This window comes from Ptychodera flava, chromosome 10 (assembly GCF_041260155.1).
Source record: "Ptychodera flava strain L36383 chromosome 10, AS_Pfla_20210202, whole genome shotgun sequence".
Taxonomy (NCBI): Eukaryota; Metazoa; Hemichordata; class Enteropneusta; family Ptychoderidae; genus Ptychodera; species Ptychodera flava.
This window is the reverse complement of record NC_091937.1, coordinates 21,663,029-21,677,323: the sequence shown is the minus strand read 5'-3', so window position 1 is coordinate 21,677,323 and position 14,295 is coordinate 21,663,029. Positions and strand designations below refer to the sequence as shown.

The following is a 14,295-nucleotide window of genomic DNA, read 5'->3' as shown; positions in this document are numbered from 1 at the left end:
TGACATTTGAACATATTCTCAACTACACCCCTGGGTGCACCTGTACTTGAAATGCTAAGATGGTAGGTGCTGCGGTTTAGGAGTTTCTAATCTTAATTGACATACATACACACACACACGCACACACACACGCACGCACCCAAACACACATACAGACATACATACATACTTACATACACAGATATGCAAATGAACTGATTCATCTTATAAGATAGCCTCTCACTGATTTGTACATATACCAAATGTGAGGTAAAAATGTTTCTGTTTCCTGAAAACCATGGCTTTCTGAAAATCTTAGAGAAATTGCAATAAATTTGCCTGTTTCCATTGAAAAATTCAACAAGTGAAATTCCACACTGAAAGATCTACATCTGTACATCATTTTTAGGAACTGTGCTGTGACGTGTTATCAAATTTGATGCAGTATTTCTTAACGTATTACGCTTATAAGTAAATTTCATTAAATATGCAAATTAGACCTTAATTATCATGATACTGATAAATGTCTTTGCACACTATTACAGGACTAGATTTTGTAAACTTTGCAGAATTTCTATACACATCTTAATTATGAAAATTCATCAAATATGCAAATTAGCAATTAATTGACTTAACACTGCTAAATGCCATTGCACACTATGGTGGTCCTGGGAGATCAACATCTGTACCACATTAGTCAAATTTGATGCAGGATTCCTTACATTACACTTATCATAAATATTCATTAAATATGCAAATTTGCAATAAATTGACAAAATACTGATGTAAATCTTTGTCTGTTATCAGAGTTGTGTGACCAACACCAGTACTAAATTTCATCACCATCTTTCTAGAAACCTAGCTTTTTCAAAATTCACTAATCATGCAATTTAGTACTAATTATTCACGCCACGCCAAAAACAATGGTTTTGCATATGTATTTCATAGTTTTATGTCCTTGTACCAAGTATGAAAAGAATTGGCTCAGGCATGTCTGAGATACCTGCATGCACAAATGCACAGACTCATGCAACCGTAAGTCCCTCACTGAACTTACCTCCGTGGGGACTAAATGTGTGTACACAATGCAACAAGACCTCTAATATGTGATATTTCTTTGAAAAAATATCATATAGAAAATGTATTTTTACTGTACATAGAAAGATAACTGATATTTTTTTTGGAGAATATACATTTTCATGACACGTAAACGTTTACTTAAATTTTTCTTGAAAACATTAATGCTTTCTATGATAAAATATGCATAATATCTCTGACACATTGAAATTGGTGGGATTCAAGATTGATCAACTTGCCATTTGGCACAGTGTATGAATGTGATATTCAAGATGGCTTACATCTATTTGAATAATACATGACAATACATTTTAAAAAACACTAGAGAAATTAACACATACCCGGTAGATCATCCTACGATATGACAGAGACAGAAATACATGTTATGCTGTATAAAAGCTTGTTAGGAGGTTTTATTTACCATTAAAAATCTGTATTACATTGTAAAAGAGTGATACACAATCAACCAAGTGTTCTTACATATGCAGGCCTTGGAAAAAACTAACATATATTTTCCTTAATTACAAAGGTTACAAATGCAATGTAATTTGAACTACTGGAGGAATCAATTAAATCTTACATACATGAGGAAGTTTCAAGTATACATGTACATCAGTGTACAGCTGATACAATGTCAATCCTGCCAATTGGGGATGAGATCATTATCCATGTAAATCAGCATGCAGTATTGTGATAAAAGTCTTTACTGTGTAACAAGAGAATTTCACAATACACAGCTTTAATACTTGGCTGCATATTTTTACAGGCATACCAATGGGAACATAAAGCCTAAGACTGACCATTGTACATAATCTGAAATATTCTGAGGAAAATGATGCATCATACCTATAGCTGCATAAAACAGGTTCACAAAGTTTTCTATTCTCAAATATGTTGCTTTTAACCAACTGAACTGGGGTCCACTAGACCTATTCAAAGTATTGGTTGTTATGTTGTAAAGTTGGTTGTAAAGTGACCTAGTGACTGACAGAGCCATGCTGTGGAGTCCAGAGAATAACTATGTGTGACAAATTTGTTGGTATAGTACCTGTCGGTTTCAGTGAGTGTTTTTCCAAGGATTTGGAAAGGTGGGACACTGTGATCTATGATGGTTAAATGGGGGGGGGGGGGGGGGGTGTCACTGAGGGAGTGAAGCACAGCAAAGTCACTGAGGAAGAAATGTAGTGGAGGGCTTTTTCCAATTGACAATTGATGTCATGAATACATTCATTTCTAAACAACATGGAAACTGTCTTTTAATGGTTTGTGACATATTGGTAGCATTAAAAGTTCTCATTTGTAAGCAAGTGAATGGCAGCGGATAGAGCTCAACTAGTACTGTGTTATGTAGAGTGTAGAGACTATTTCTGACACTTATTGATGAAGAGGGTGGAAATCTTTGCTAGCTCATTTCAGGACAGCTGTAAAAATTCACAATGTCACATTAAGATCATCCCTAAGAACATGTCTGCCAAATATCAAAGCTATCAGATGAGTAACTTTTGAAACACAAATATTTTGAACAAAAATGGCAAAAATTGACCAAAAAATACGAAAATTGAAGATTTCATCAAATTTCAATATATCACACTAAGACAACCCCTAGGAACCTGTATACCTAATATCAAAGGCATCAGACAAGTACTTTTTGAGAAACACATTTTTGACCAAAAATGGCAAAAATAGCACCAAAAAACAAAATTGCAGATTTCGTCATATATTCAATATATCATATTAAGTTTATCTGTAGGAACCTGTATACCAAATATCAAAGCTGTCAGATGAGCGGTTTTGATGAAATAAAGTTTTGACCAAAAATGACAAAAAAATTCCTTAAAAATACAGATTTGCACATATCATCACAATTTGAACAAATCTAAGTTGGGCTATCCCTTGGGATCTGTATATTAAATAATAAAGCTGTCTGACCAGCGGTTATGAAGAAGAAGATTTTTTACCAAAAACGCCTTTTTTGGCACTAATTTGGATATTTTCAACAAGATCAAAAAATTGAAAAAATCGGTTTCTCAAAATCATATAAATCATCTACACAACAAATATCAAATCAGTAAGTATGGCGGTTCTCAAGATATTTGAGAGGACGGACGCCTCACAATTAGACATACATACATAAAGACAGACGCCGGACGGATACCCATCCCAATAGCTTCTATAGACTATAGTAGCTAAAAATAAGCTCATTCACACTAACTGCAGAGCTAAAATAGAATTTAATCATTTGATTCCATGTCTGTTCTTTTAAAGTTATATTCCTTGAATACAAGTAAACAAGTACTGATAACATATATACTTGTAAATATCTATTTTTCATAAGCTTGTCAGACTGCTAAAGGTGTGCTTGTGATTTTCTGATAACATGAATTTTTACTTATTGCAAGCAATAGTTTTGATCTCCAAAGCAAGTTTCAGATGTAGTTTTGAGCTTTTGCTCTTGATAATGGAATGGGACTTCATGTACTGTATTCACGAGTTAGTCCAATTTGCAATAATCTGCAACATAAATCTCTGTACCCTGTCCACAAGTTGACATTGCCTGAAATCCATATCGCACAAGCTTGAAGATATATCTCCTTGGAAGCCATCATTGTTTACAGCCTGGGGGGGTCAGAGGAATGTGAAGGGGGTCACTCAAAATATTGATAAGGGGGGGGGGTTACTCAAAATGTTGAGAGAAAGAAGGTGCAAAATGTATTGAAACATGTACCTCTCAGATTGCACCACTTCACACATCAATTTCTACAAATTTTTACTCAGTAAAATTACACATTGAAAACACCCCTGAGATTACGCCAAACTGCACCAATGCACACATCAATTTCTACAAATTTTCCATGCAAGGGAGAGGAGCAAGCCCATCGGACACTTTCCCCATCAGCCTTCCGATGTTCTTCAATCAGTACTTTCAAAGTCTACCCTATCAGATATCCCAGTGAGGACCCTGTTATGATACCCATCCATATTAAACAATACTGTATGTAGTTGTATACTGGTTATAGTGTGACCTTTGACATCTATGTTTTGTTGTGACTTTGAATTTCATTTTGTTGGTTTCACCTTTTTCAACCGTCATGAGATAACCAATGATTATCTAGCAGGGTACACTAGGATTTGAATGGTCTTTACTATTGCTGTATTTATGTAAATTATAGAAATACATGTATTGAAATTTAAGTTTTCAAAAGTGAGTGTGGGGGGGGGGGTCAGTCAAAATTTCCATGTAAGAGAAAGGGGGTTACTCAAATTCATCATGGTTTGGGGGGGGGGGGGGGGGTACTTGAAATTTTAGAGTTTCCGACAAAATTCCTCCAACATCCCCCCCCCCCAGGCTGTAAATAATGACAGCTCCCAATGAAATTTGGGCTGCAGTGTAGCTGTATCTTTTGATGAATTTTTCACAATTTTTTTAATATCAACTCTAGTTTCTTGTTCTTCTTCTGAAAGCTTAATGGGAAACAAAGTACCTATATATATCATACATGTGCACATTGCAATGTTATTGACCAGTATATGTAAATCTGGGTCCTGATTGACATGTACACCTCTGGAGCAGAAAAAGTGATAATGGAATGTTTATAAACAATCATCACAAGTGACAATTACCTACAGGTTTGTTATTATACTACTGAGATCACCATGATACTGAGGGGAGGCATGAAATAATAATTGTGTTTTCTCAGTGCTCTGAAAGTTGAATTTTTCCTCTCTTTGAGCTGGACTACCTTAAACAGTTCGTGTACAAGCTGCAATATGATGATGCTTAGTATTGCGGGTTATATCTGTTAAGTTGCCCACTGTTTGTCTGTGGTAGGTGTAGTGGCCTTTAGGAGTTTTTGATCCTAACATACATGTACATACAATCTGTGTGCTGAGCAGTGTAAGGGTTCACGTCTGTCCACCATACTGACTAATAGGAAATCCTCTACCAAATGGAGGGCAATCCCACTGTCTTCATCTTGAGAAAACTGTCCCTGGTAGCTGGTTTCTTTCTTTGCGTGGTAAAATGCTGCCTTAAAGTCGGTTTTGGATTTATCTTGCTTCCTCTTCTGCATGGATATACACACCTGTTCCCTAACATAGTAATAATAATAAACTCATGGAAGACAATCATGGACCAATCATGGAACATAAAACATATAATTTCTCTTCACAAAAAGTTAGTTTATTTGTGTGTTAAATATCAAAGAATTCTTGTGTAAAAAAAACAAATAAATTTATTTTTCTCTCCGCTATATACATATTTCTCTAACGTAGACATCTCAACCACACCGTTTTCTTCTTGCTCAACCAATGTCCTGCTCAGTTTAAGAATGAGAATTGCTGTAACATGTATGCTGTGTATAGTATCTGGATGGATTAGTGTTAAGCTGATGCACCTACATAGTTGCTGCTGGCAATGTCAATTAAAATACAGAAATGTATCAGTGAACCTGTGTTTCTAATTAGTATTCTTGTAATCGTAAACATGCTAGCTATATAAAGACAATTAAAATACAGAAATGTATCAGTGAACCTGTGTTTCTAATTAGTATTCTTGTAATCGTAAACATGCTAGCTATATAAAGACAACTAATATAAAACACTTTGTGCAAGTTACAAGATACCAGTTCCAGCACATCTTTGCAACAACCACTTGTGTATATATACTTGGGAGTAAGGACTGAAAAGGAAAAAACTTACCTGTTGTTTGATCATTTCCATTCATCTTTCATTGTAAATGTCATGGCAAAGTCCTATTCAAAGCCCTCCACTTTGTTCTTTACTGCTCTTTGTCAAGGCAATGGTATTTCTCATCCTTGACATTGCAGCATTCACTGCTGATCCTGAATTGTAAACAGATAGACTCATGATTACTAACTCTTTAAATGACAATGATAACCTGAATGATTAAAATACATTTGATGATGGGATGTTAATGAATTTCAAACACTCATAATGTCCTTAACCCTAATGATGATAAGCATTACACACATGTAAACATTCTAAATAAGATGACCCAGGTCTATCCACAATACAATTACTCAGCATCGCAGGTGACCCCGGTCAACCATCAACAAATACATGTACACGCTATGGAGATGATCCTGGGCAATCCAGAATACAAATACAGGTACACATTATTGAAGATGACCCAGGCCTATCCTGAATACAATTACAAATAAAGGTACAGTGTTTTTATTGAAGATGACCCAGGCCTTTCCTGAATACAATACAATAAAATACAGGTAAACATTAATTGTTGAAGATGACCCAGGCCTATCCTGAATACAATACAATAAAATACAGGTAAACATTAATTGTTGAAGATGACCCAGGCCTATCATGAATACAAATACAGATACACATTATTGAAGATGATACAGGCCTATCCTGAATACAATACAGGTACAGATTGTTTGTATTGATGATAGACATTGGTCATCTCCCATTATGTATTCTACATAGGCCTGAGTCAGCTTACATGTACATACTGTGTGCATGTATGCGTATTGTGGATTGGCCTAGGTCATCTTCCGTTGCATATATTATGTGTATTTTGGATATGTCTGTGCCATCTTCCATACCATGTGAATGCATTTGGATTGAGGATAGCCCTGGGACATATTCCATATCGTGTGCATGTAGGCCTGGGTCATCTTCCATACCGTGTACATGTATTTGTGGATAGGCAGCGGTCACCTTCTGTCATGATGTGTACCAGTACTGAGTAACACTGTATTGTGGATAGGCATAGGTCATAATATTTGCATGAAGATATTGCCCAGGATATTGTCCAGTTGAATGTTTACCATGCTGAACAACAAGCAGCACACTGCGACATGCTAAGTCGTGTTCGATTACAAGTAAGCAAAAACGATAATTGCACAGGTTGTCCGCAGAGTTGCAGGGTAGGACTAGTTACAAAAAATGAAAGTGTACCAGGAATAGTTTGCTGAATTTCCATGGCTAGTGTTTGAATAAGAGACGAATCAGTTTTTTTTTTCTGTAAGACATCAAGTGGCCATTATAGGAAAAAAATTGTGAGACTGGAACGAGAGTGACGCTTTCTCACAATTGGTGAGAATCTCTTAATTGCCATTCTCACTGCTATCGGTGAGAATAGTTTAATTCTCACCATTGAGCACTGAGAAATGCACTTCTTGATGAGATAATAGATTCTCACCGATGGGAATGGAATTCTCTCTAAGCACTGTGAGAATGGTAATTTTTACAGTGAGAATCAACCAGACTAATCATTCACTGGTGAGAATCAACCAGACTCATTGTTCACTTGCGAGAATTAACCACATTGTTTCACACCAGTGAACAAGTCTGATTCTCACCAATGAATGGTGAGTCTGGTTCATTCTCAGCTTAAAAATTACCATTCTCACAGTGCTTAGTGAGAATTTCCATTCTAACTGGTGAGAATCTATTATCTCACCAAAGAGTACATTTCTCACTACTCATCGGTGAGAACTTTTGAATTCTCACTGGTAGCTGTGAGAATTGACAAGAGATTCTCACAAATTGCAGGAAAGCGTCACTTTCTCTCTCCAGTCTCGCAATTTATTCCTATACACCCAGTTTGATTTTGAAATTAAAGCATTCATTGTTTGGACTACCAATAGAAAGAGGCGACTGTTTACACCTAGTGTACAAAATGTGATTATCTGCAGTACCTTCTCAAAGTGAACAGTTGGTTTAAAAATTAGACTCTGTGATTGGAGAACTGAAAGCACTTGATGACTGAGGCAGAAGGGAAAGGGTAGAAAGGAAACATCTTGAAGTTACCCTGTAAATAATGCAATACTTATGATACGTCTTGATACATTTACAAAAGTGCAAGTCACATAAGTGTGAAGCACACGGGAAATAAAATTTGTTGTGAATCCTATAAAGAAAGCAGTTTGTCATAAAAATTTGTTTATTTTCATTGCCACTAGCTATCTGTGGTTCAGGATGGTCCTACTTAAATTTGAAAATCACAAATGTCCCATGGACCTGGTAATGTATTACTTTGAATGGAAATGATTATGGGACCAGTTTAATGTCATATTGTTACTGTAGCAACTGATAGGACCTGAGTATACAGCTGTCAGTTGGCCAAAATCACAGATGAAATTATATGTAATTTGGATGGCTATAGTTCTAGCTAGTCAACGTTGGTCTCAATTAGCCAGAATGGCTTAGTGGTAAATTTAGCCCGTGGAAACACTGAACAGGATATATGTAAGTACAAACCTGTGCCACAGCAAGGACCCACTGCCTTAGGAAAGTAAATATATTGATGAAAAACTCCCTCAATTCCATGGGTTTTTGCACTGCATTGATGACAACACCACCATCTCTGTTCAGTGTTGGCTGTTTGCATAGCCACACACTGTGTATTTGCTTTGCAATGGAGGATGGTATTTTCACCATGTTGTTTTTCACCAGGTTGTCAGACCAGTATCCAATGACAATGGGACGCACTGCCTCAGTAAGGGATCTCGAATCTGACTGGGTGAAAAGAAAACATTAACAAGGATGTAATGTAAATATTATCTCCTGCACATTGCTGAAATTACTTTACACATCAGTTCATCCTAAAACATGGCTTTTTATATTCATTAAGATAAGAAAACTTGATTGTTTATGACTTCTGTAATTTTAATTAAACCTTTCATCACTGGTATAACTTTGCACCAAACCCATTGTAATCACTGATGATTGTGCACCTTTTTAAAGAAAACTATAATGTAGGTCAAGACGTGCATTCAAGCAAGTAGCAATAAATTCATTTATACATTTATTTCAAGGGAAGACCTGGAACAGGCTCCATAAAATATACATAAAAATATGAATGCATGAAGTACAATAAAACAATAAACAACACACAACAAACTATGTGAAACTATTAAAAATATGTACAAATTTAGGCATGACATTCTGACCAGGCATCTGAAACTTTGACAAGATAATGTGTTGTCAATGGCAGGGTTGGAAATGCACACATCAAAGTAGCCATACATCTTTGAAGAGCCAAGTACCAAAAAACATTGAGTTTTATACTGTGAGTCTAAAAAACAGTGCGAGTTCTGTAGTTTACTGAGGAACATCAAAATTAACATGAAACATGATTGGGGACAATCATACATATTATTAAAATATTCATATAAAAATATAGTATATAAAAACAATCTTCGATGATAAAGAGGCTAAAGGTTAAAACGCTTGCAGAATTCTTCATAATTATTTCAGCTGTTAGGATGCTATGTTTGAAACAAAGGAACTTCATGAATTTCATTTGCTCAATTTTTTCCTGTTGATTTTTTTGCCAAGGAGACTACAGTACAGACACATATTCTAAAATACTTACATGTATTATATAAGTTATGTACAGAGCGTCAAGGGAGTTGATGTTGAAGAAAGAACTACAACTCCGCCAAATATAACCGAGCATGCGAAAATCTTAACTGATAATGAACAAGATGTGCAGGAAATTAAAAATAAAAAATGACTAAAAATTTAAAACAAATCTTACCTGATGAAGGATTTGTAAAAGATCAGTTGTCAATCTTTTGATTCTTGTTCCTTCTACGTTCCACATACATATACCTCTGAGGCTTTACTACCAGGTTACATGAGGTATACTAACAGCTGTAGACAAATGTCAATGAATACAATTAGAATCTTGAGATAGTCCTATTTCTCACTGTCTGTACAATGGATACTCAACTTTATAATCATGGATATGTGTCAAAAGATTAGTAAAATCATATACTCATTCATTATGTATTACCATGCCACAAATACACAGTAATCATGGTTTGCTTTTATGTCCGTGAATATGAATAATAATGCTAACATTGAAACTTTTCAGCAAAAATGTAAATAGTCAATTGTACAACGATCATAATCAATCACAAAAACAAAATGAAGTGCTTGTGGGCCAAATTATACACTTTTTAAAAAATCTCCAGATTTGCCAAATTTTTAGGGTGGGCATGACTGTGCATCAATGCTTATTACATGCCTTGATGTGGGTGCAAATCAGTGAATTGATTTGAAAAGGAACATCCGGGGAGTTAGCGGGTCGGTGAACATAATGTACTGACCGGTTTTAATGGTTACCCGGGCAAGTGAAGCCCTTCAACGTTTTTAACATCCAAGTAGACACTTAATGATAGATGTAAAATATACATGTGCACACTTCTATTTTGACTTTTGTTAAAATCCTTTCGATGCTGGTCGATAATGGTAAAATTGTTTGAAAATGTCCTGCATATATACGCATGTAACTAAATGTGATACAGCATTTATAACCATGAAGATATTGTTGCCTGAATACATGGGTTTATGTGCCCTCGCAGCAGGTTGATAATATCATGGAAATAACAGACTCTGCTCTGACCATTAATATTTATCTATAGGCTTTGGCAAGACTGAAAGCCAAAATAAGCATGCTCGCCAAGCCTTGTTAATTTTGGACTTTCCTCTTGCCCTTGGCCATAAATTAATGATAATGGTCAGGGCTTCTCCATTTTTTCTATTATTTCATTTATTAAGGGTTAAAATAAGTGTGATAAGGCCATTTGTGTACAAGAAATTAAATTTTGGAATTTCAGCAAATGCACTTTTCATGTATGTACACAAGGCTGCCAAAGGAACAAGGAACAATTTTTTTCCAATACAAAACTGACAACATTTTTGCACTCTTTAGACTTTCGCCAAGTCTGTGGGCATGTAAATATCAAAAATGAATACATTGAAGCAATGAACTTCGCAGACTGGCAGGCTAGGTGGTTGGCTGGTGCTCAGATAATGGGGTGAATGCCATTCCCTACAGACTTGTGAACCTTGCAGGGTTTCAGTAGCTATAAATAACTTATATAACATCAGGTAATAAATATGCATGACTAATCTTAATCTTAATCAAGCATAATTTTCCAACTCATTTAAAGTTGGAATAGAGAAGAATAGTGAGTATAAATATGCTTTCAGAATTTTAAAACAGTCTGTGAATCTTTCTAAACATGGGGGATATTTTTGCCTTCCCTGGGGAATCGCAGCGGTACAATTATCATAATGAATCATGGTAATCTCCAGTCGTATGAAGTATCAGTAAATTTCACAATTGCAATCACCTTCCCTGATTTTTGTACCCATCACAGCTCTGCTCGGCTCCATACCCAAACCGGGTATTTGATTCCGCTCTTGCTGAAAAATTGTAATTTTTCAATAACATTGTTTCCAGAGAATGTTATCGTAGGAATTATAACAAAAGATGATTCATTCACTGGCAATTTTTTAGTAATTCGGGTAAGAAATACATATATGATTGCAGAAGATGGCATAGAATACCAAGGATTCGACAATTTACAATAAGGGTATATGCAAGAAAGAATAACGGTAGAAAAACATTATTTTAAGATTCAGCGGTGAGAATAAGAACAGATTCTCACTAATTGCGAGAAAGCGTCATTTTCTCGCTCGAGTCTCACAATTTTCCCTATGATGCTGTACGTGTTTAGGCTTACAGACCACAGACGTTCTGTTGAGTGGATAGTTTGTAAAAGTGGAGTTTCCGCTACGTTCCGACGTTCTCCTCCGTAGCCTTATCACCATTTGAAGAAAAGGCTACAGAACAGAACGTCCGAACGTAGCATAAACTACACTTTTACAAACTACCCACTCAACAGAACGTCTGTGTTACAGACAAGCTGCAGTACAGTAGCTCGCGCTCGAGGTATTTGGGTCGGACGGCAAAACGTGACCTCGAGCCACTGTGCAGTTACACACACTGCCACACCAGCAGTGCTACGCAGAGCTAAAGCGGCAGCATACTGATACCATGGAGGTAGATATACTTACGTGGAAGAGAGAACTTCACCAGTCGACGAAAATACGTGATCATCAGCTGCTCCCCTACAATGGTGAGACTTGGCTGCAGTACGATGTACGGCTGAGTCGCCCCACGATGTAACAAACACAACTCATACGCGATCGCGTGGCCGCGCATTGAAGTGACTTGGGGATTCCTCGTACAGCCTCCGGTCACCGGGGTGACCCAGGCCTGGGGGTGACCGGGCGTTTGTGACAATAGGGCCGCTTTACACAGGCATATCCTTCCATGACAAGCAATCAAGTACGCCATTCATGGCTTTATTTTGACAATACATCAAAGAAACTCGATGTACAAATTTTACAGAATGCTTTATAAAATATAAACCAACACTCCTAACACATTACGCTTTCAAGTGTAGTGTTAATTTAGCTTCGCTACACTTCGCGACACTTGTTCTCATTTGCATACACTTCCCAACTCCTTTCTGAATTAGATGCGGAATCACCGAAACAATAGACGAGGAGGACGCGGACACTATCGAATGATGATGCTGAACTTGAACTTGTTTTATTGAATACAGAACTATGGCTAGGCCTCACAGCTCGGGCACTGATACATCTGACTGCGAGTCTGCCTGTGAAAGACCCTTGCTCTATCTGTGAAGGTGAATGAATCGTGTCTGACTCTGCCTGAGTAAGTCTGCCTGTCTGCCTTTCTAAGTATCGTATTTATACAGTATTATGGCTATATTGGATACCAACGCCATAAGAACACAATAAGATGACATACAATACTTTGATTTGTACCGTAATTAGAAAAGATACATATGTTCAAATTATCACTTGCCCGTATACGTAGCATGCTGCAATTCTATTCTTTCAAACTCACGCAATGAATAATATAAAACTATATTCAACAGCTCAATGTGACAAATTAACGATCGAAAACGAATGTGGAGGTAGTAGCAGAATACCTCCATGAGAAGGATAAGTTAATGGGTGAATTTTAAACGTTTAACCGTGTTAGACCATGTTGGTGATTCTGTTCTATTATTTCGTGCTGCCAGTATTGGTAGGGTTCATCAAGTGGAACAACGGCGCTAATATATCGAGAGCGTGAAATAGGAATTTTTGGCACCAATTTGGAAGATTACGACACATACATGTAATTGTTGTTTACTCTATATTCTAAATTGGTGCATCGCATTATAAACGCTGCAGTTCAGTAAGTAAAATGACAATTACAGAATGAAGTAAATGCAATCACATCATACTAACACAATGCCAAAGAATGCCTTTTCGGAACAATTTCTCTTGATATTTTGATTAGTTTGGATTGTATGGTTCACATTTGACTCAGTTGCGTGGAAAACAGGAGCATTATTGACCGATAGTTTGACATGGCAAAGAATAATGTAAACATCAATTATAGTATCAACAACATATAATTAGGTCATCATAATTTTATACACAGCGACGTTTGATAGCAACACTGCAGCGTTGTCTACTAATTTTAGTATCAATCGATAACAATATGAAAACAAAACAAATTGTATATTAACAACGTTATAATTAAACATAAGTATACACAGCTAAAAAAAGCAACAATAGGGAGGATAATTCAAGTTTGAATACATACTGGTGAGAACATTTAAACATTTTGAAGTACCAAGGTTAGGGAACGTTCAGTTATTACGGCCGAAAATGGACAGGCAAAATACAGGGGATTACCTTATATTTGAAAACTGCAAAGAGGTAGGGGGGGGGTCATGTATTTTCAAACAGCTCGGGGGGGGGGGGGGTTAACTTAATTTTCACAAGTATCCGTCCCGTCAAATGCAGTTTCAATGCTCAGAAGTATTCTTGGAGATAAATGATTCGCTGCATGATTTCATTCCCTGAAGTCATTTAATTGTAAATATGAACAAAAGTATTATTATCTGTCACATGAACACCTTGCTTTGGCAACTCTAAGGCTTGTCTTACTTACATTGAGCTCACTGAGGGCAATGAACAATTACTATTACTTACATATTAGAGATATAGCAAGTTTTGTCAGGGAAATATTTAACAGTTACTTGTAGACTACTAGTACCATGAAAAGTGAAATTATACTTTTAGGTAAAATTCCAATATCAATATCATTCCAATATCATAATTGTTGTCCACATTCAAATACCTTATTTCGTTCATGGCCGTATTGGTCGACTAAAATCACATGTTTGCTGAAGACCCTATTCTGTATTTAAAATCCTGATGCTGTTAAGTGTTTGAATGATATCCATGACAAATATGTTGTCATCCCTGCTGATAAAGCTGCCAAGAACATTGTATTTGTCTGTAATAAGTATTATTTTGAATGTCTTATAGACAAACTTGGTGTACCTAAGACCTCCACCAACTCCACTTACA

At 36.3% G+C, this 14,295-nt stretch overlaps 1 protein-coding gene across 2 annotated transcripts; it reads right to left on the bottom strand.

Annotated features, from left to right (window-relative positions):
- Window positions 1–408: 408 nt before the first annotated feature.
- Window positions 409–12,318, bottom strand: LOC139142235 (uncharacterized). 2 transcript variants are annotated; one of them, XM_070712116.1, is made up of 6 exons: window positions 11,911–12,318; window positions 9,581–9,696; window positions 8,299–8,556; window positions 5,755–5,897; window positions 4,421–5,145; window positions 409–3,672 (listed from the first exon to the last, which is right to left on the bottom strand). In XM_070712116.1, exons 2-4 carry the CDS (start codon window positions 9,644–9,646, stop codon window positions 5,886–5,888), a joined length of 336 nt encoding a protein of 111 aa, XP_070568217.1. In that variant the 5' UTR covers window positions 9,647–9,696; window positions 11,911–12,318; the 3' UTR covers window positions 409–3,672; window positions 4,421–5,145; window positions 5,755–5,885. The 2 variants fall into 2 exon arrangements, with proteins under 2 accessions (XP_070568217.1, XP_070568216.1); XM_070712115.1 differs by lacking the exon at window positions 409–3,672 and having other exon boundaries at window positions 3,950–5,145.
- Window positions 12,319–14,295: the final 1,977 nt, after the last annotated feature.

Excerpts from the sequence above, each read along its gene's own strand:
- LOC139142235 (XM_070712116.1), bottom strand. The coding sequence starts at position 9,646 with ATGTGGAACGTAGAAGGAACAAGAATCAAAAGATTGACAACTGATCTT. Across the intron at positions 8,557-9,580 it reads TTTTACAAATCCTTCATCAG|TCAGATTCGAGATCCCTTAC; the intron begins GTAAGATTTGTT and ends CTTTTCACCCAG.